Genomic DNA, 22,557 nt, shown 5'->3' on the forward strand with positions numbered 1-22,557 from the left:
ACGTACAAAGGCTAGCAGGTCAGGAATTCCAGGGAAACTTTTCCAAGATTCAGTAGATATTGATTCTCATATCCACTTTGGTGGCAGCAATCCTGGTTGGGGCTTCTAGGAATATGGCAGTCATTCCAGAAATCCTTTGATTAGCAGGGTTACTTATGCAAGCTCTAAACAGGGAAATTAGAATACTAGCTCTCCAAAATCCACTCAGCACCCCAGGATGGAGTTGTCTGCCATTTCCCTGCTTCACCTTGACCTCTCCCCTCCATATTCCTTCCTCCTCCCCACTACCCTCTCCGCACACCAAGAACAATTTTGGCAAGTCCTGGTTTGACAGCAACTGCCTGTCATGTCATATCCTAATTCGTATTACCATAGGAGTTTTAATGTTAACAATGACAGGTCTACTTACGGAAAGAGCAGTGCATTCTATCATTGATGACAAGTGATAGTTAAAGGATAATATTGTGGTTTACACTTCAGTTTTAGGTATTTTTTCCTTTTAGAGATGATCAGTGGCAATGATATTCATAACTGAAGTTGCCCTGCTCATGAGCTTATCTCTCCATTAAATTATTTTAGCGATTTTCATCCTAAAATACTACTATATATCCGTTTTTTTCAAGCTGAATATGCTAATGAATCATTGGAGAATGTAGTTAAAATGCAAATTGCTGAGTAGATCTTGGTTAAAGAGTTTCTAATAAGCTCCCGGGTGATGACTACTCTGAATAATATTAAATAGAAAATAGTCCAAACTAAAACCTGGCTCTTTAAAAAAAAAAAAAATATATATATATATATATAAAATTATAAATTAAAATTATAAATTATATATCTATAAATTATATATCTATATATATTTAGTTGTAGATGGACACAATACCTTTATTTTATTATTACTATTTTTAATGTGTTTAATGTGGTGCTGAGGATGGAACCCAGTGCCTCACACATCCTAGACAAGTGCTCAACCACTGAGCTATAACCCAGCCCCAAAACCTGGCTCTTGATTGTAATATGTAGTCCATTATTCCCTAAGTTTTAAAGCAACCGCCTACACCTACGTAGTCTACACTGACATAGCCTCTGAAGGTTGCATGTACTTTTAAAAGGATTCTTAAACCAGTTTCACAGGTTTTTGCCTTTCTGTCCTTGAACCAAAGCAAAACAAAGTAAAACACAAACAAAAAACCCCACACCATCAGAAATTAGCAAAGTCTGTCTGCTCCTTGTACAGGAAACTCCCAAGCTTTTCTGTGTAGTTCATGACCTCTGAATTTCTCAAAAGTGGTCTAGTCATTTATTTTCAGCCTTCAAGCACTACATTCTTCCCACTTTTTTCTTTCATGAAATGTGAAGCACATACTTAGGACTATGAATGTATTTAAAACTTTTTGCTTCCTACTACTCCATTTCTCAAGTTTTAAAGCTGAATGATGTTATTAATGGTAAATACTTTCGTCCACAGTGCAATTTAAAACAATTAATAAGAAAAAATTAAAAACACTGCAATCTTCTTTTCAAAACTTTGTAATATCTCCATGACTTAGTGCAAGTTGGAAAATCACATCATTTTATTAATACATCATTGAATAAAATTTAACCTATCCCTTGGCTTCTCTATGTGCTTCACTATCACTACAGATTTATGAGGAAAACAAAAACTTAATAAAATCCAGTAAATTTACTACTAGCTGAGGGTCTGAGTACTCTAAAACTTGTTTAGATGCAACACTGTTTTACATTAAAATGTATTCAACTTTTGAAGACAAAATTCTATTTCATAAAACTCATTTTAACATTCAGTCATATAACTGGAACTTGGTAAGTCAACAGAATGTCTCTTGATGAGAAAAAACGTCCTTTTTCGTATGAAATATCTGAAATTTAAAAAGAGCTCTGTTATTAACAAATCATCAATAATTCAGAAAAAAGACCAAAAAAAAGCATTCAGCAAAGTAAAGCATTTCATGCACACTCCTATTTTTTTTAAATATTTTGTTTTAGTCATAGGTGGACACGATACCTTTATTTTATTTTTACATGGTGCTGAGGATCGAACCCAAGGCCTTGCACATGCTAGGCAAGCACTGTACCACTGAGCCACAACCCCGGCCCCCACATTTTTATCTTTAAAAGACATGGTATTAAGATTTTTTTTCTCAACTTACAACTTCTTAAAGCCCACCACCCCATAGTGATCCCCTCATCTTCTGAAATTCTATAACATTATCTGTGCAACTCAAATAGCAATCATTTAAACTCAGCTCAGAGACTAGGTTGGTGGCTCACACCTATAATCCCAGCAACTAGGGAGCCTGAGGCAGGAGAATTGCAAATTCAAGGCCACAAGTTAGCAAGAACCTCTACAACTTAGACCCTGTCTCAAAATAAACAATAAAGTGAAATACAATTACAAAAAAGGACTGAAGATAGAACTCAGTGGTAAAGCACCCCTGGGTTCAATCCTCAATACCAAAAAAAATAAAAATAAAAAAGTATCATCACAGGTTATGTTTTTATGTGGATTTTGCCTCCCCCTACTCTTGCATGAGTGCCAAGGGCAGGCTCCATGTTTTATCACTTGGTTGTGTCTTGTGCCTGGACCCACACTGGTAACATACTTCACTCTATAAGCATTTTCCATCCCTCTCCTTTCTCCTAATCCTGCTTTTTTCCCCTGTAACTCTTTCATTGTTCTCTAATGTAGAAGGAAATAGTATTTCACATTCTAAAACATTATTCTCCCATTTTGATAAAACTACCCCCCCCACACACACCAAATTCCAAAATGTAGCCTTGTAGGTCAATTTTTTCAATCACTGTATTTTCCGAAGATATCATAATCCATACAGCATCAATTGTGCACCCACAGTGAGGAGGCAAAACTATAAAATGTAGGCCCATCAGTTATAAATACAGGACTACTTTTGTTATCCACTGTTTCAATCTAAATAATATATTATACAACTTACCTTTTTCAATACAGCTTTCTGCTTATACAAAAGCAGACAAGTTATTAATAAAACAAATAATGAAACAAAAGTAAATGGTATCACAAAAAATATCATCGTTTCCGTCCGTACATCATCTAGGATTAAAAATCACAAAAAAGGGGGACAGTTAGAGGCTTATAACTGGATTATTTTATGAATAAGGTCCTAGAAATGGTGAAGAACTGCACTAAACCTGGCAACGTGGCAGCCTCTGCTATATTTGTTAGTGCATAGATGCCACGCTTATATTTGAGTATATGTCATTCCATTCATTTGTGTACCAGTTGTTTATACAGAACAATTACTTTACTGAACTGTAACTTTTTTTTTCTTCTGGCTGCTATCAGGGCTAGAACCCAGGGCCTCGGCATGCTAGGCAGGTACTCTACCACTGAGCTACATCCCCAGCCCCTGAACCATGACTTCTCTTAATTTCGATCAGAAAAATAACTCCCCTAAACACATTTCTTATTTCCTGATATAATTTTGTTTAAAATTTGACCTTGTGAATTTTTTAATTTAAAAATAGCACCGTACACGGTGGGACATGCCTGTAATTCCAGCAATGCAGAAGACTGAAGCAGAAGGATCGAAAGTTCGAGGACAACCAGGGTAACCTAGTGAGGCCCTGTCTTAAAATTCAAAATAAAAAATAAAAAGAGATGGGAATTGAGCTCAGTGGTAGAATGCCCCGGTGTTCGATCCCCAGTACTAAATAAGTAAATAGGATAAAATATTAGTCAAGTAATTAAACAAACATATCCTGTATGTCTTTTAACACTCAGTAAGTCAAATGTTTATTTATATCACCTCATGTAGTGAGCAAGAACTGGTCTTCAATAAAAATATATGTGTGCATGAGTAATGCAGCTAGTCTTTTTTTTTTAACAGTAGATCATTTTTTATTCAGCCTTTTAGTTCACAGCATGAGGTAAAAGGAAAAACAGTTCTCCTTAATCAATAGTTTACAAAGCTAAAATAATAAACTATTTTAAACTTCAGGAATTTATATGGGATTAGATTTCTCAAAAGTTGGGATAGAGTAAACAAACTTTAACTCCTTGAATTCTCCAGGGGACAAGTAACAAGGTGTAATTAGTTATAGAAATTTTAGGGCCAAGTTTTATCATTGTTGCTGAAACGCTGCTATTTCAATCATCATTCAGTAATTCTACTTTAAAAACGAGTTTTGCATTTGGTAGAATTTTGGCATCAGGCTGCCCTTTCTTTTCAAAAACCCATTCTGGTTCAATTTCCAGGAGAACCTTTTCTCCTTTACTCATGGCCAGAAGTGATTTATCTCATCTGCTGATAACTTGACTATTCCAACCTTGAAGGCTTGACATTTTTCTTCTTATTTGGACTCCTTTGAATATTGACTAAAACAACAGTCCTGTCCTATAGTGTTCTACTATACCAATAGTGAACATCTCCCTTTTTTAGAAAAATTGATTTTATTTCCCCACTCCTCCTCTGTTTGTGTGTTGGGGGGTACTGGGGATTGAACCCAGGCCCTTGCTGCCACTGAGCCACATCTACGGCTTTTTGACACAGGGTCTCGCCAAATTACTAAGGCTGGCCTGGATACCTGAGACCTTCCTGCCTCAGCCTCCTGAGTCACTGGGATTATCACCATGTGCCACCACACCTGGCTATCTGTCTCTTTTAGAACAGATTTTCGAACTTGGGTGGACCCTCATCTGCAGTTTCTTCACACTTGGTTTCTTTGGAGTTAAGCTTACATTATTCCCTCACGGGAACGTTTTACTTTTATTTTTTGGTACCACTGAAATGCTTACTTTCAAAAAGATGGTTATAGGCTGTAACCAAATGGCCCTTATTAGCGGTCTTGGCTACAGTTTCAGTGTTTCCTAATACATTATTCTCTTCAAGAAACTACTGAACTGTGGCTCTGCTGAAACTTGCTAAAGTCCCTCTTGGACAGCTGCTGGCTGCTTGGCTCCCTACAAACTGCCTCCCCCGCAAGCTTCTGCTTTGGGAGCTTGTCTTTCAAGGTCCTCTTTTTTCTTCTTCCTCTTCCTCTTCCTCTTCTTCTTTAAATGAGAAGGCATCTAATTGTCCAACTTCTTACAAGATACAAGCACAGGCCCACCATGCCAGATTCAAGGTTACATTTCCTTGTTTTTAAAGTTATCTCACATTTTAGAGACTACAGGGAGCAAGGTTTTTTTTTTTTTTTTTTTCTGTTTTATTATTTTAGGAATGAGGTTTTAATGGTTCTGAATAGCAAGGAATCACTAGACAAACTCAAAAGGAAACAGTTCGTCCTTCCCAAACTAGAATCTCCCATTTGTTTTGGAGTAATTTATACCATGTTTAATCAAGTTCAAGGCCAGCCTGGGCAACTTGGTATGATTCTGCCTCAAAATTAAAAATATTAAAATATCTGGGGATATAGCTCGGTGGGACAGCACTCTTAGGTTCAATCCCGAGTACTTAAAAAAAAAAAAAAAAATCCTAAAGAACTAAGACAACATGGAACTCAAGAAATTCTTTGTTCCTAAGTTCATTAGATTCTACCAAGCCAGGCGCCATGGTGCATGCCTGTAAACCCAGTGGCTCGGGAGGCTGAGGCAGGAGGATGGCAGGTTCAAAGTCAGCCTCAGCAATTTAGCAAGACCCTGTCTCTAAATAAAATACAAAAAAGGACTGAGGACGTGGTTCAGTGGTTAAATGCCCTTGGGTTCAATCCCCAGTACCAAAAATAAAAATAAAAATAAGGGATATGGTTAAAAACTTGCCATATCCACTTAATACAATGCACTAATGACAAGATGTAATTCAGAACATAATATTACAGAGTCTTCTAATTTCTTACAACTGTGACAAAAATGAAAAATGTAGAAACAGAAATGTTCTTTCTGATTCTATACATCTCTTGGTTAACTGAGCTCTACCCTGTCCTGCTTATTTTTTCTCTATAACCCTTGGTGATTATGTATTTGGCTTCTTTATTTATTGCTTGTCTACCCAACTTGGGAATAAAATATAAATTCCATGAATATACAGATTTCTTCACTGCTATACCTCAAATGGTTCCAAAGAATCTGTCACACAATAGCTGTTTAATAAGTTTGATGAATGAAAAGGGACAATACTATCACTATATTCACAAGGAGACAATAGTCAGAGATTCCACTATAGAAGGACCACATGAAGGGAAATGTATGATTTAGATAGGAAGGTCAGTATAACTGTGTATGTATTTATAGCTGCATCAACATTTATATATCTGAAAGAGCAATGCTGAGTTGATTTCCTTCAATTTTGAATCATTGTTAGTAATTCGTATAAATAAAAGTTAATATATTCTGAACCATGACCATATTTTATCTCACTCTCTATACTTTTTTTATACTGCTGTAAATTTGAGTTTTTTCTTTTATACTGCTACATAATTTGAATTTTTTAACATGTCACTTTAAATTAGTGTTGTGACTGGAATATGTATTTTACCAATCATAACTTCTTATTAGAAAATATCCGTTAGGCACAGTACTAGGCACCTGGAAACTAGTGCATGATGACCTATTCTTACTTTAAGAGTTCTGTTCTCTTGAAATCCGAATGCATAAGAAAATATTGATTACTATAGGTTCCTGCCCTCCCCCCCCCAAAAAAAGAACTATCATATTCTCTTTACCAAAAACCAAGACTGTGCATAACAGAGGCACAGCAAGACATCTATTTCTACATGAATATTAGACTTTCAATAAATCTGTGTTCAGGTAAGGTGTTTGCTAACTTTTCTTCTCCATCAATAGACCATGTGAGAGACGTTGATCTCCATAATTACAAAATATGCTGAGGGAAAACTAATTTTGCTAGCAAATAGTTCCAGTTACTTAGTGTCACTTTAGCTCATACCTACTAGCCAGCATTGTTCATCACTCCACTCACTCCAAATTCCATCATCTGAGCAATAAATATTCATTTTGCTTCTTATTAAAAAGCAGAATTGTTGGCTTTCGTTCGATGTCCTTGTGATGTACATTTCATTTTCAACTGTGGTAGTCTAAAAGCCAAGGAAAAAATGAGATGCATTATTTGATCTAATTGCAATTAAAGAAATTCCATCTGTCATTTTCAATGTGGGTTTTTTTTTAACATAAAATAAATACATCAAAAGAATAGAAAGGTATCATCCTAGCAGTGATGATCTCTCTGTATGGGGGGTGTTTTTTCAAATCATTTTTTTCTTCTCTTCCTTATTTACATTTTAATTTTTTGCTATAGTGATAATAAAGGCAGCATATGTGACAGGGCAAAATTCCTTGGTGTTTATAATGTCCAGTATTTGGACTAGTGTCAAATTCCCCTGTTCCTATCAACTGGAAGATGCTATATACACTGAGTTCCCAAAAGACAGAACTATCATGCAAATGTTTCTATGGAAACTATAGAGTTCATACACAGAAAGCTGGGTTTTTTTCCCCTGTTCTTATTTTGGTTAACCTCCATAAGACTTGTGTAATAGTGCTCCAATTGACATGAAACTACCACTTCAGATACAAGAATATCACAAAATTGGGTGATTTCACAGGGAAAAAAATCACTAAAGCAATTATTTTAATTTTGTATTTCAAAGAGCTGAAAGCTTTTCCCATCCAAAACAACTTTTTCTTTTGTTTTAACTTATCTTGGGAACCATCATAATGTGAGAACCATCATAATATAGTGTGGGCTTAAGTCGACTGGAATCACATCTTGATTACAGTTCTAGCTGTGTAATTTAATTGTGACATCAAGTCACCTCTCTGGGACCTGTAAGTCAATTCAACAACTAGTTTTCTCCTCTGTATACAAAATGAATTAATTAGAACTAGTGGCTTACTTCCTTTTTCCCCACTCTCTAAATTGGAAACTAATAAATAAAATTAACATATAACAATGTGGGTTTAGGCAACAAACATAACATAGTTGATGCTGTCGGGTAATTAGTCTTAGAACCATTCCCTACTTCCCCTGTGATAAGCCCCTCTTCCCTGGTTAAACCATTCTCTTGGAGCAGTGTCATAATCTAATTTTGACCTCACAATTGTTCCTCAAGAATTGCTTTTGTGCCAGGCATGGTGGCACGCACCTGTAATCCCAGTGGCTTGGGAGGCTGAGGCAGAAGGATCGCAAGTTCAAAGTCAGCCTCAGCAACTTGGCAAGACCCTGTCTCTAAATAAAATATAAAAAGGGCTGAGAATGTTTCTCAGTGGTTAAATGCTTCTGAGTTCAATCCCTGGTACAAAAAGAAAAAAAGAATTGCTTTTGTGTTTGTGTTGTTTTTTGTTGTTGTTGTTGTTTTTACCTGAGGCCTCTTCACAATCCATTTTAGTCCCTTGGCAACTTTCATTTATTGACACAAAATTGGAAACAAGTGACTAGATTATCTCCTGGGTCCAATATTGCTTTAAAATTGGTATGATTGATTATACTTTCAGACTGGAAACATCTTTCCTTTGTCCACTAGATTTGAGTTTCTGGAAATTAAACTAAGATATGTGTCATGTTTCATTCCTTATGTGGATAGTAACTGATCTGGGTTCTGAAGTTTCCTAATTTATGTAAAAATGCTATGTTTTGACTTTCCCAAATAAATGCAATGTTCATACCATCCAGGAAGTATCATCTCCTGTGAGCACAATTTCATAAATGAAACATATTGCTGGAATGGGTCCTTTAGGTGTGCTCCATTTCAGGTTAATTTCAAATATATTCTTCACAGTAAGATTAAAATAGTCTGGTGGCAAAGGTTTAACTGAAAGCAGAAGGAAGCCATTTTAACATGGAGGTTGTTAAAATTAGAAGTAACCTTATCCAAAAGCAGGGACATCTAGTATCAGAAACTTCCAGGGATAAAGGAGATGGTTCAAGATTATTGCCTATGATATGAATTAAAATCAAAATCACTTGCCAACCAAGATGAGTTTATTGAGAAACTTGGCTATTTTGGAACTCATTTTTTAGTAAGTCTTACACTGATAAATATTTAAATCCAAGAGAAAAGTTAGAAGATCCAAACCATTGTGATTATTTTCCCAGTTTGTAGCTTTAAACCAGCAACCACAACCAGTACAACTAAAACTTGTACTAAATGTTAATCCTGATGTTGGGCTCATGACACATCAGGGACTATACCAAGGATGCTGCAACATAATCTCATTTATGTCTCACATGAAATCTATGAGGTAGTCCTCTGTTATTTTCGTTTTACTGATAAGGAAATTGAAACAGGTTAAGCAACTTGCCCAAAGTTGCACAACTAGAAAGTTGAATCCAAGATTCAAACCTACTTCTGGGTGACTCAAGAACCTGTAATACTCTTGTCACTGTTAGAACTGAGGACACAGACTCAGAAAATATCCAAACATTTGCATATTGTGGCCTGGGAATAAGGGATTCCAAAATTACTCTGTCACTAACACTAGACAAAAGTACTATATACAGACTCTTTGATGCTGGGAAATAAATTATGATTTCTAAATGAAAATGATGCTGAATACTTCTTTCCATTTCCTATTTTCCATACTTCCTCAAACAATAGACTGCCTTGATTTTTCTGAATTTGCACTTCCATGAGTCTCTCCATCTCTGTTTCTCTCATTCTCTATCTCTGTCTCTCTCTCCCCCAAGTGGTTAGAAATAGCCTAAACTACAAAAAAAAAAAAAAAAAAAAAAAAGAATTTGAAGTTGTTTGTTTATATCACCTATATTTTGAAGTTGAAAAATGAAATAGCTGGATCTGATAGGCTTGGATTCTGATGATCCATTAACACAGACAAAGAAATCTTTATAGTCTGCTGACTCCAAAGAGGGAAACCTGCATCCAATATTTATTCCATTAGACTTGATGTAATCAACGCACTGTAATGCATGTTCCAATCCCTCATACCTGTAAAAAGAAGTATTGCAAGAATTGTGTTTAACACTATCAGCTAGTACATGGTGCTCCATTTTCAATTATCTTAAGATACCATGTGAATAAAAAAATCATTTACTAACAAAATATTTAGCACCTACTATATGCTGCATGCTGTAAGTACTAACGATACAACAGTAGGGAGAGCAGACAAAGTCTATAATTTTATGAACTTTACAATCTGATGGGAGTCTGCACACAATCTCAAAGATAAAACAAGGATTCTTACTCATGTACTTAGGTTATGTTGACTCACCAACAGGGCTTGAGAATCAAAGAGTAAGATTCCTACTAAGAAATCCTAGGGTTTGTATAGATAATCATGCGTGATACTGCCTTTTTTATATTTTCTGGGAAAGTTATTGTAGAAGAAAACACATCAAAAAGTAGACTTGCAAATATTGTTATTTTAACAAAATGAATGAAAATCCTCTGGATATACAACACACATTAAGATATAAATCTCAAAAGCCAACTGTGGGTGGGGGGAAGAAAAGGAGAAGTTGTTTGGCAAATAGATGTCTAATTTTCCCATTCTCCTAAACAAGAAATGTTATCATATCATTTAAAGTTAACCTCATTCCGGTAATACAGTTAATGGGAATTAGGAATGGGTGGTTCCTTACTGATTTCTAAAGCAACAAATGCCTGGTTTATTTTCCTAAAAAATAGCTTGCAATGCAAAATGTGACATATACTTTAAAAGCAGCCACAGTCTTTTGAGATTAAGCCAGTAGAGCAGCTGATAAAGTACTAGTGAAAATATCTGGACTCTACTAAATTAATTTTATGCTAAATATTTACTTTAGGCAAAGTTTGCAAAATTGCACTCTTATGGTTATTTCATCTGATTAGAGTGGAAGACTTGAATTCTGGGCTTGACTTTTTACAGATTTACTTTGTGCCCACCAGGAAGCCCAGGAAAACCACTTTTTTCCACTCTCTAAATTGTTAATATTTATTCCCCCATTTCACTGAGGTTAAAGTTACATTAAATATGAGCCACTGTGTACACGAGAGTAGGTCCTTTGTCTTATTCACACTTTCATCTTTTTTTATCTAAAACAGTGTCTGGCACTTAGTAGATGCTTAATATTTGTTGAATTAATGAACAAATAAGTTAGACCTTCAGAAGTTACCCATTCAATTCCAGGGGAGGAAACTGAGACTCCTCAAAGGGGAAATTACTCACCCAAGGTCACCAAGTTAAATGATGGCAGAGCAGGGATTAGAACCTAGTTCTCAGGAGTATTAATAGTTTATACCTAGTCACATATATAGTTTTCTAAAGAAAGATGCCATGATAATTTAAGCCTAAAGCTCACAAATAGCAGCACTCTGTCCTCTCTTGATTTTAACTTTATTTAGTAAATGCATAAGTTCTGGTACTTACCTACCAATTTACCAGTGCTATCATTTGTTTCATTCATTTGTTTAATATGTAGTGATAATCTACTGTGTGCATAGCACTCTGGAGATGGTCAAAAGCAACATAAGAAATAATCTATGCCCACCAACTCAAAAAAATTTGAAGAGACAAAGCACATGCATACAAGTTTAAATACCATCTGAATGATAAATAATTAAGAGCTATAAAAAGTAATAGTTCCAAGAAAAAACCTGAATGGAAGTTGTAAAAGGCCAATGAAATTGGAGGGCAGACAGGCTTTGAAGGATGAACGGGAGTTGGTGAAAGAGAGCCAGTCAGAGGGCATTCCAGATGGCAATACATGCATAGGCATAAAAGGGCATAACGCGGGTGGGAAAGCAGTGTAGAGATGGATCTAAATAGACTGGTACGTTCACATTGCTGATAATAGAAAGTACTATTGGAGAGGCAGTGATACAGGGAAGCAGAGACGCGAATGGCAGCCTAGAATTCACCCTGGGGCAAATGTAGCCACCAGAGGTTTTTGAACACAGGTATGGCATATGAAAATGGTAATATAGAACAATAAAGCTGGCTACAGTGTGCAGAATGAATAGCAAGGAGTGAGACTGGAAGGGGAGAGGTTGGAAGCAGAGCCATCATCATTTGGGAGGCTATGACAATTATCCAGGTGTGAAATCAAGGGAGTCTAAAGTGAGCTTCTTATGGTAGACATGGGAAGTAAAAAAGAGATGCGCAACTTTGTGAAGAAGTACTTCGGTGATTGTACGACTATGAATCAATCAAGGAATACAGGAAACAGAAGAGTCAAGATGGCTTTAAATTAAAAGCCTCAGTGACCATTAACAAAGGTAAGGAACCAGAAAATGGATCCCATTTAATAACTTTTTTTTTTTTTTAAAGGCAAGAATACAGGGCATGGTGGCACACACCTGTCATCCCAGCAGCTCCAGAGGCTGAGGCAGAGGATCGCAAGTTCAAAGCCAGCCTCAGCAACTTAGTAAGGCCCTAAGCAACTGAGACCTGTCTCTAAATAATATATATATATATGTATATAAATATATATATAATGTATATATATACATTATATATATGCATATATGTATATAAAAGGGGGCTGGGAATGTGACTCAGTGGTTAAGCACACCTGGGCTTAATCCCCAGTACCAAAAAATAAATAAATAAATAAATAAAAAGGCAAGAATATAAAATACGTCCAAACGTTTTAGACTATAGCTCTATCTATCTAAAGGATATGAAATTTAATCTAGTACAGAAACAACAACTGCATTCCTGATCTCACTCACAGAATGCCTTACAGAATCTGCAGCTTAAACCCACTTACTCCATTGAAGACCCCAAGAAATTATCATCAACACCATCAGAAATGCAAATCTGATAAATAAATACAGTGAATTTAATTTAGTGGAAATAGAGTAAAACATGTTGCAGATTGATTTTGGTAGATACTTTCCTAACATGGAATTCCAAGTATAAAAATACTTACCAATAAAACAAGGTGTAATTGGTATCAAAATGTGCACCCATACCAGGTTTCCAGGAACAGACTAAGTATTGCCAGTTGTAATACACACAATCCATGTCCTGAATTTTAGTTTCCAGACTTCCTAAGAAATGAATGAACTGTGAATGCTTGAAAGACATGATGATGAATTATTTGCAAACTCATTACGCAATTTTATTTCACTTCCTTTGGCCTCACTACTTCATTTAGCAATCAACATAATGGGAATATTTCAAAAGGAAGTTATTGGAAATCACGGACACTAATAGATGTTAAAGTATTAAGTTGATAATTCTAGGCTACTCTGAGGAGTTGAGCAAATACACATTTACCAACATCTTTTTTTCTTAAATATGTTTTTAGCTGTTTGACGGACCTTTATTTTCTTTCCTTTATTTATATGTGGTGCTGAGAATAGAACCCAGTGCCTCACACGTGCTAGGCAAGCGCCCTACCACTGAGCCACAACCCCAGTCCAAACATCTTTGCTGAATTAAAAGATTCAAAAAGGCAAGTTACTCCCTACTAAGAAGGATTCTATTTTGTGCCACACTGTCACCAGATCTATTATGTATACATTCTAGTGCCCGAGATTTAAGGAAGTTACTCCCTACATAGATTGTTCTAGTAATATTAAATATAAAAAGAGAGCATTGTTTTAACCTTGTTCTGATGTCCAATAAGTAGCTTCTGACCATGAACTTTGAGCTTCTGATCCATTTGTGCATTGCCTTGACAAAAGTGTGTGTACCTTTGCTTCAATGCCCTGGTTAAGATCAAACCCATCTTTATAATATAGATTCTTAGTAATAATGGTCTGTTTGGAAAAAAAAAGACAAAGTCAAACTTAGAAACAGCCATGGTATAGTGAACCACACTAATAAAACTAAGAGGTTATTAATACCTTGGAAAGTTCACAATATCTAAGATATTCCTCGTGGTTATCTGCTCTGCTGCCCCAGATATATCTGTGGCAGAGATCACCTCTGTATATCATATCATTTGATAAGATTATTTGGATCTTAGCATCTCATTCAAAACCTAAACAAAAACTTCTGGAAGGGAAAAAAGGTTCTACCTATAACCATCTTGGAAACAAATAGAGAATTTTCACATACCATATGTATATTACATGGCAAAAGATTTGACCCTTCAAATATAATATGAAGCCTTCAGGAATCACATAAAGTAAAATCCTGGAGGTAGCTGGAGAAAGATGGACAAATCATAAGCTTCTGGAGGATGAAAATCATATATTATTTAATTCTTATATTCATGATATCTTAGAGTGTCTAGTACAAAAAGTTGCTAAATAAATGTTTATTTGAATTGTCCTTTGAAACCACCTGAATTATGGGAGTAACAGGATGACTTTCTGCAACAGGAATTTTCAAATGTACATGATAGCCGAGTATGTAAATAGTTCATAATTCAATAAACTTTCATTGAGAACTTACTACAATATGTGCAAAGAACCATGTTGTATTTGGTGGGGCAGATTAAAAAGATAAATAGTGCTTGACTCCTACAGAGAAAAAGCCCACAATATGGTAATATATATATATAAAACCCATATCTAAATCTATAAGCACCATGGATAAATATGGTCTGAGTGTGTCCCCCAGGAGTTCATGTGTTTGAAGCTTGGTCCCCAGTGTGACAATATTAGGAGGTAGTGGAACCTTTAAAGGGTATAGTCTAAGAGAAGTTTAGGTTATTGGGGCACTGCCCTCAGAAGGAAGTAATGTAATTCTCCTGAGATGCCAATTAGTTCATATAAGAGTGACTTGTTATAAAACATTAAGACTGGTCCCTTCTCACTGTCTGACTTCCTGTCTCTTTCACACATGCTCCCACTGTGATGCCATCAGCCATGAGGCCCTCAACAGAGTCTGAATGAATGGGCCACACAATCTTAGACTTTCAGACTCCACAGAGCCAAATAAACCTTTTTTCATTATACATTACCCAACCTCAGGTATCTTATTATGGCAATTTAAAATGGACTAAATTAATAAGTAATTGTAAAATATGGTAAAACAAGTGATCTTCAAGTTCATATTCCATGGAAACAGGTATCTTTCTTCCTGTACTTCCAATGGTAGTCTTAATGCTAGATGGGGTGAAAACATATTTAGCAGGATGAATAGGAGATATAAGCAGACACAGCAGCATGTTTTATGCTAATTAGAACCCCTGAGATATGAGAATTAAAGTAGACACAGAAGTCAGAAGAATCACAAGAAAATACCTAATGACCACTCTGATATTGCAAGTACATGCTTTACTTACCTTCCATCTTTCACTATTGATATTTCGGTATTGTAATTCATATTCTATTGTGCATTCCTTAAAATTTTCCAGAGCCAGCGGAGGTTGCCATTGTAAATAGAGATAACCTAAATATCCAGGATCCACTATCACAAAATCCCGAGGAGGATTAACTAAAATAAAGTCAATGAAATAATTTTAGCTTTTTTCCTGTATTTTATGACAAAAATTACTAAATACAGATTATCTCTAAATGTCTATCAATGTTGAATGGATAAACAAAATATAGTACATCTATACAATGAGGGTATTATTTAGCCATAAAAAGGAATGAAGTACTAATACATGCTACAACATGGAAGAATCTATATTTTACTAAGTGAAAGAAGGCAGTCACAGAAGACCACATATTGTATAATTCTATTTATATGAAATATTCAGAATGGGCAAATTCATAGACATAGACAGTAAATGAGTGGTTGTCAGAGGCTACCGGGAGGGGGATACAAGGTAACTATTCAATGGGTTTCTTTGGAAGGTGATGAAAATATTCTGGAATTTGATAGTGGTAGTTATTTCAAAACTTTGTGAATGTACTCAAAACCACCAAACAGTACTTTTGAAAAAGGTGAGTTTTGTGTTATACAAATTATATCTCAATAAAGCTGTTTTTTAAAAAAATGTAAATTGCTGCTACATAGTTGTTCTCTCTTTAAGAAATCACATTAAGTGCTGGGTACAGTGGCACATGCTGGTAAATCCCAGCGGCTCAGGAGGCTGAAGCAGGAGGATCTCAAGTTCAAAGCCAGCCTCAGCAACAAGGAAGCACTAAGCAACTTAGTGAAACTCTGTCTCTAACTAAAATACAAAATAGGGCTGGGGATGTGGCTCAGTGGTTGAGTGTCCCTGAGTTTAATCCCCGGTACTCACCCCCCCAAAAATAGAAATCACATAAGCAACACATGACCTTGCCAGGGGGCATTGGTAGTATATTGATGAGTATAGCTGCCTTCCAAAATATAACTTTGCTTCTCTAGAAACTAAGTGTCTTCAGAAATAAAAAATTCAATATGGATTTTTCTCAGTGGTCATGTACACCAGAATTTGGTCTAGGATGGGAGCAGTTTATTGCATAAATCTCTCTAACAGAAAGAATTAATCAGTATTAATTCAATGTTTAGTGTATGCATATAATATTTTGTGGACACAAAAAAAGAGGAATATAAAAATAGAAAATATGTCTTCTATGGCTAAGTGCCTTAAGAATTGGGGAACAGATCTTATTGGCAATTTCTGGTTAATTGAATTCTCTAGTTAATGAAATTTCAGAGCTATTCCAAAGATGATATACAAGGGCACTCTGGAAGGACTCAAGAAAAAATGGCAAGCAGTTGAGTAACTTCAGGAATCAGCCTGTTTAATTTGGGGATGTGTGGGGAAGACATTGGAAAGCAATGACTCCCCCTTCTAGTGATTTAAAAAGTAGTGCACACGTGTACACACACATTCATGAATGCTATAAACTTTGGGTTGGGGTTGTGGCTCAGTGGTAGAGCACTTGCCTAGCATGTGCAAGGCACTAGGTTCGATCCTCAGCACCACATAAAAATAAATAAATAAAATAAAGGTCCACCCAGAACTAGGAAAAAATTTTTAAATAAAAGAATGCTATAAACTTTCCTACTAGTACTATAATAGTGCTATAATAGTACTATTATAAGTAGTACTATGATAGTGCTCTCATGTGGCCCTTTTGCTAATTATTTCCTCTCATTTCTTCCATGTTATTCATTTTAATTCCTCACTTTATAATCCATATCTAAGTGAGGAAATGATTCCACAGGAAGAAATTGTTGTAAGCATTATGATTTGACCTGGGACCTGCTCCCCAGTCCCATTCTCTGAAGAAGATCTTTATGAAGGATGAAATGACAATTCTGTCTTTCAATCCTTAAGGCTAGAAATTTTCATCAAGTGCATTGTTCTAATTATCTTCATCAATAAGAAAAGTCCATTAAACATGGTTGAATAGTGTTGTGATTATTTTTACATTTCACTTTAAATTGTTATATTTGTTCTAATTTATCTAATTTTCATAAAAGGTGAGGAGAATTATCAAGGAAAGATACGAGTTGGTTGAATATCAGGCATCAAGTTTTCAGATCTGTAACCTTTTTTTTTTTTTTTTTTAGAAAAGACTATACAAAAGGTATAAAAAGTGTGTGTGTGTTTTTTAATTTGGTTTATTTTGTATAAGAAATTTTGTATAAGAAATGGGGGGACACTAGAGACTGAACCCAGGGGTGCTTAAGCACTGATCCACATCCCCAGCCTGTTTTATTTTTTAGTTTGAGACAGGGTCTTGCTGAATTGCTTAGGGCCTCACTAAGTTGCTGAGGTTGGCTTTGAACTTGCGATCCTCTGCCTCAGCCTGGAACTTGCGATCCTCCTGTCATAGCCTCCGGAGTAGTGGGGATTACAAGTGTGGGCCACCATACCTGGCTTCCTGAAATAATTTTTAAGAACAATCCATCTATCAGTTATGCACTTACATAAGATAGACTGAAAGGACAGTTAATATCCCTGATTTTAAAACAACTCCATTAAAATCCATTTCATTTGTTGGTTTACCTTTTATTTCCGTGTTTGAAGAGAAAGTATAGCTAAATTCTGTGCAAATTAGAAAGATAAATAGGCATCTGATATCCAAACAAATGAAAGCCATTTCTCTAAGATTTAGTATCTTGAAATCTTCTCTCTAGGAAGGAAAATTATAGAACTGCAATTTTATTTCATTTCAAATAATCAAGTGACTTAATATGATTAATGATACTTTTGGGAGCTTTCTGTGTACTTTCTACCAAGAATTGGGAAAAATGCCCCCCACCCCTTGAACTGTGGAAAGGATATAATCAAGTCTGTCACCAATGGAACTGGGATGGAAGAATTCTGGTCTCATCTTTCTAATAAGAGTAAAAGCAAAGTAAAACAACCCCAAAAAAGACCTGCAACCCCTCACCCACATACATGCATACTTTTCTACATGTTATGGACAGTTTAAGATGACTTCAAATAGCCTTCATCCTGAAGGAATTAGGCCCACCAGAGCATTTTTATTGGTGCCCAGGGTCTCCATAGCAACCATCTCCCCTAGCAACAGAGAAAATACACTGACACTCTTTTGAGGAAAAGAAAAAAAAAAAAAAAAAAACTGGAAGTTATCTGACTACTGAGAAAGTCTTAGATAACTCAGAATTTTGCTGTATTTCTTCCAAACTATTAAATCATCATCTTCTTCTCTCACACCTGTTCCACTTTTACCTTTGTCTCCTGTATCAGTCAATAGCATCACCTCCTCCCAGTTTTCCAAATCAGTAACTTGAAAGTCTTCCTCAAATCCTTCCACTCAATTAGCACTATTACTAAGTGCTAAGTAATTACTAAGTAATTACTATTACTGGAGGATCTTATCATCAAAGATCTCCTTGTCCAGTCTTTCCTGCCTCTAGCCCCTTGTCCACACAGCCCACAATAAGGATGGCCTTTCTGAAGCGCATCTTTTTAAAAAAGAATAATAACATTTCACTGCCACAGAATACAAGATAATCATCCTTTCATCCTTGAAGAATATTGTTTCTGTGATCAAAATGCAAAGGATTCATGCCTACAAATACCTACTTAATCAAAAAATGTTCTCTTTTTGCTTTTTGTTTATTTGTTTTTATTTTGGTGGTGGGGGGGTTGTTACTGGGGATTAAACACAGGGGCACTGTACCACTGAGCCACATCCCCAACCCTTTTTTTTATTTTTTATTTTGAGACAGGGTCTTTCTAAGTTGCTTAAGGCCTGGCTTAGCTGCTGAGGCTGGCTTTGAACTTGAGATCCTCCTGCCTCAGCCTCCTGAGTTGTTGGGATTACAGGCGTGCGCCACCAAGCACAGCAAATGCTCTGCTTTTAAAGAAAAATTACTATTCCCAGTGCCACACACTTCTTTTTGAGTCTGTACCCCTGGAACCAATGATTTTCACAGAAAGGAAAGGATTAGTGGTCATTTTTCACAATATTCAGGGTCTACCTTTCCTTTCTCCTACATAGATTCAATCTCTTCATTTAACCTGGCCCATCTATACTATTCTAATGTTGGTAAGCTTCAATTATTACATAATAGAATCTTGGGACCACGTGGTAGAGCTAGCAGGTACACTTGAGGCAATGATAGTCAATTTGCTATTTAGATAACAGGAAGTAAAATTCAAACTTGCCCAAGATTATACAGCAAGTTAGTAACAGAGTTGGATGTACAACAGAGATCTTATGATTCCCAGCATGGTATACTTCCACCTTATCATGTTGGTCCCAAATGCTTGATTCAGAGTTATGAATGCTTTTCCTATGGGACCACAGTGTTTAAGTTTTCCTTCAATTACCTAACCAGACTGAAGCAACACTGTGCTATTGTTTTTTTTATTCTAAGCCTCATAGAAGCACAAGAGGATTCCATTTCTCTTACTGAGACCCAATGAATATCACTCTCCTCAATTCCTTCCTCCCCATTCACCAGCCCCTAGCTGCCCATTAATTCATCTGTAAGTACTAGATGGATTTGGTTTCCGAAAGATTATAGCTCTTCCCCAGAGCTACTCCCAGAGATTAAGATGAACGCACTGGTTTCTGTTGGTTCCAAGGCATTAGGTCTGACACAGAAAACCCTTCCATCACCTATAAGGACTAATATATTCAAGTTTCCCTTAAAATGCTATCAAAGAGAGCCTAACAAAGTTCTCTCTGCTCTATTCAGCTGTTCGTAAAATTTTCATGCCTCTGCATAATGTACAGCATAAATGCCAAGTAGAGAGTTAAAAAGTCATTTGTTTCTGTTTTATAGAGGCTAGTGAAATCTGACTACGACTATTAAAAAACACTTCCTGGATCCACTCAACACATTAAAGCATAGGAAACAGGATAGCTGGCTTCTGGAGTCATTTATGGATAGATCCACAAAAGGACCTCCTGAGTTACACCCTGAGTCCCACCTAGACTTTCCCAAATGAACTCAAGGAAATTATATCATTGGCTTCTGGGTTATGGGGTTGTCACTAGTACAGTGAGGGGCTTTATATATTGTATGGTTACCAAGAAGACTTGAGTCTTTCTGGGAGCAAGGGAGGTAGACCTGAAGACACAGGGAAGATGGAGAAGGAAATGCAGTTTTCTGGTATACTCTGTATCTCCCCGTCCATAGTTAAGAACCATTCATCTGGTCTTCACTCCTTATTTTTATTTTTTTTATTTATTTTATTTTATTTATTTATTTATATATATATATATATATATATATATATTTTTTTTTTTTTTTTTCAGTACTTAGGATTGAACCCAGTGTCTTGTGCTTGCAAGGCAAGCACTCTACCAACTGAGCTATCTCCCTAGCCCCCTTATTTTTAAAAATGAGGAAATAACAGCCAGAAAGGAAGATAAGATGTCCAAGCACACACAACTTATTGGTGGCAGAGCTAGGACTGAAAACCAGGTCTCTTGAACCGTTTGCACTAAGAACAAATTTTCTTGTCCTGAGGCGTCTGTCCTAATTTACCCAAAGCATCCCCCCATTCAAACTTCCTCAATCTGCCAAACCACCCAGACTTATCATCGTGACATTTCTGGCAGAGGAATAATTCAATACACATGAATCGAGTGCCTTTTTTTTTTTTTTTTTTGGCTACATACTATTCCAGATAAATCTTGCATAAGGTACAAGACTGAACGGCAACAGTCAGAATATCTAGAATGATAATAATACCTCCTGCCCTTATTCAGCATTCACAGTATCCCAAGCACTGTTCAGCGCTAAACCCTCTACACACATTAACTCAGACAATGTCATACAATGTTCAGTCAGCCTTGGACATTATGGCACAATTTTTAGTTTCATCTCGAAGACCAGAAATTGGGAGGTAGAGAAGGTGAACAACTTCCCTCAAGTCACACAGGCCATAAAGGATGAGGTTTGGATTTGAATCTAGACTAAGTGACAGAGCCCTCGATGATCATCACTACACGAGGCTAAATATGAAGAGCAGACTCATATTTTCAACATAGTGTTTCACGTAATACTATTGCTGACAGATTTCCAATGTCAATGTCCTTTGGAATGGCAAACCTAAAGCAATTTTCTCTTTTCAGCCATGCTTCCCCACCTCTTCAAAGGCATGTAACATAATCTCCTCACTTGAGTCTTGGCTGGGTCTGGGACTGTGTAGCTCGGTAGTAGAGTGTTTGCCTAGCATGTGAGAGGTCCTGGGTTCCATTCCCAGCACTAGAAAAAAAAAAAAAATTTGGCCGGATAATCCTTACATTATTGGAGAAACTCCAGGTACTTACCAATAATATGGTTTCTCAAGAAGTAGATTATGATAAGCAGTTATCACAGGCTCTCCTTTTCTTTCCTCTCCACTTCAGAGACATTCATTAGAATCTCTACTATTTTTCTTCCTGTTTCATAACCAAGCACTCCGAAAAAATTAGACAGGTATTCCTGAAATAGCCAGAGGGCCAGAACATAGACACCACAATTTACAAGATGAGGATTTTATGTGGGGGTGCTAAAAGATATCTAAAGCAAATTTAGAATCACAGCAAGGTGTTGCAAAAGTTGATGGGACTAATTATTCTTTGGATAAAGTAACAGATTTATGGCCGAGGAGCTTGTTATAATCAAAGGCCCAGTGGCACATACTGCCTCAACTACTTTGCTTTGAAGCAAATTATATCTCAATTTGCATGTATAAAATGGAGGTAATGACACATGCCTGGCATGGGGTGTCTTAAAGATTAAGTATGTGAAAATGCTTTGAGAATAGTAAATCACTCTATCTACTTAAAGGTTTGCTTCTGAGAACTTTGTCACTAAGTAAAACTTGAAAATAAGTTTTACCCTACATATCTGTCCCTAACAATTCAGGTTTTATATTCCACTGTTGATAACCAGGCACTTATTATTAATCTCCAATTTCCACCATCCTTGCTGACCTATTCTTCTGCCCTTATTAATCTTGGTCTTTTTTTTTTTTTTTTTTTTTTTTGGTGGTGGTGCTGGGGATTGAACCCAGGGCCTTGTGCATGGTAAGCAAGCACCCTACCAACTGAGCTATATTCCCAGCTCCTGATCTTTGTCTTAATAACAATAATTTCTTGCATTTGTTGAGCTTTGCATAATTTATAAAGAATTTGTTGAATTCTCTTAATCTGTAAGTGTATAAGATTGGTATTGAAGATTTATGAACAGTAAAACTAGGGCTTAGAGGAATGATCAGACTAACACAGGCTCCACAGCTGGAAGAAGCCATAAAAAAAGGAAAAGAAAGAGAAACAAGGCACAGAAAAATGTTCTAAAAGTAATACTGCATAATACACTGTTTTGTTTTGTTTTGTTGTACTAAGGAT

The 22,557-nt window shown here is 36.2% G+C and overlaps 1 protein-coding gene across 8 annotated transcripts in view; it reads right to left on the reverse strand.

The window, feature by feature from the left end:
- Nucleotides 1–996: 996 nt before the first annotated feature.
- Il13ra2 (interleukin 13 receptor subunit alpha 2) overlaps nucleotides 997–22,557 on the reverse strand; it is a 60,378-nt gene continuing 38,817 nt past the window's right edge. For 5 of the 8 annotated variants that reach the window (XM_047536536.1, XM_047536535.1, XM_047536533.1 and 2 more), the window contains 10 exons: nucleotides 21,496–21,649; nucleotides 17,745–17,871; nucleotides 15,135–15,286; nucleotides 13,506–13,659; nucleotides 12,825–12,945; nucleotides 9,716–9,900; nucleotides 8,621–8,766; nucleotides 6,885–7,032; nucleotides 2,976–3,091; nucleotides 997–1,880 (listed from right to left, as the gene is read on the reverse strand). In XM_047536536.1, the coding sequence (XP_047392492.1) occupies nucleotides 1,830–1,880; nucleotides 2,976–3,091; nucleotides 6,885–7,032; nucleotides 8,621–8,766; nucleotides 9,716–9,900; nucleotides 12,825–12,945; nucleotides 13,506–13,659; nucleotides 15,135–15,286; nucleotides 17,745–17,838 (1,167 nt within the window). In that variant the 5' untranslated portion in view covers nucleotides 17,839–17,871; nucleotides 21,496–21,649 and the 3' untranslated portion in view covers nucleotides 997–1,829. Of the gene's footprint in view, nucleotides 1,881–2,975; nucleotides 3,092–6,884; nucleotides 7,033–8,620; nucleotides 8,767–9,715; nucleotides 9,901–12,824; nucleotides 12,946–13,505; nucleotides 13,660–15,134; nucleotides 15,287–17,744; nucleotides 17,872–21,311; nucleotides 21,328–21,495; nucleotides 21,650–22,557 lie in introns of those variants that run through there. The other 3 variants (XM_047536540.1, XM_047536539.1, XM_047536532.1) reach the window with 2 other exon arrangements.

This window comes from Sciurus carolinensis, chromosome X, assembly GCF_902686445.1.
Source record: "Sciurus carolinensis chromosome X, mSciCar1.2, whole genome shotgun sequence".
NCBI classification, from domain to species: domain Eukaryota; kingdom Metazoa; phylum Chordata; class Mammalia; order Rodentia; family Sciuridae; genus Sciurus; species Sciurus carolinensis.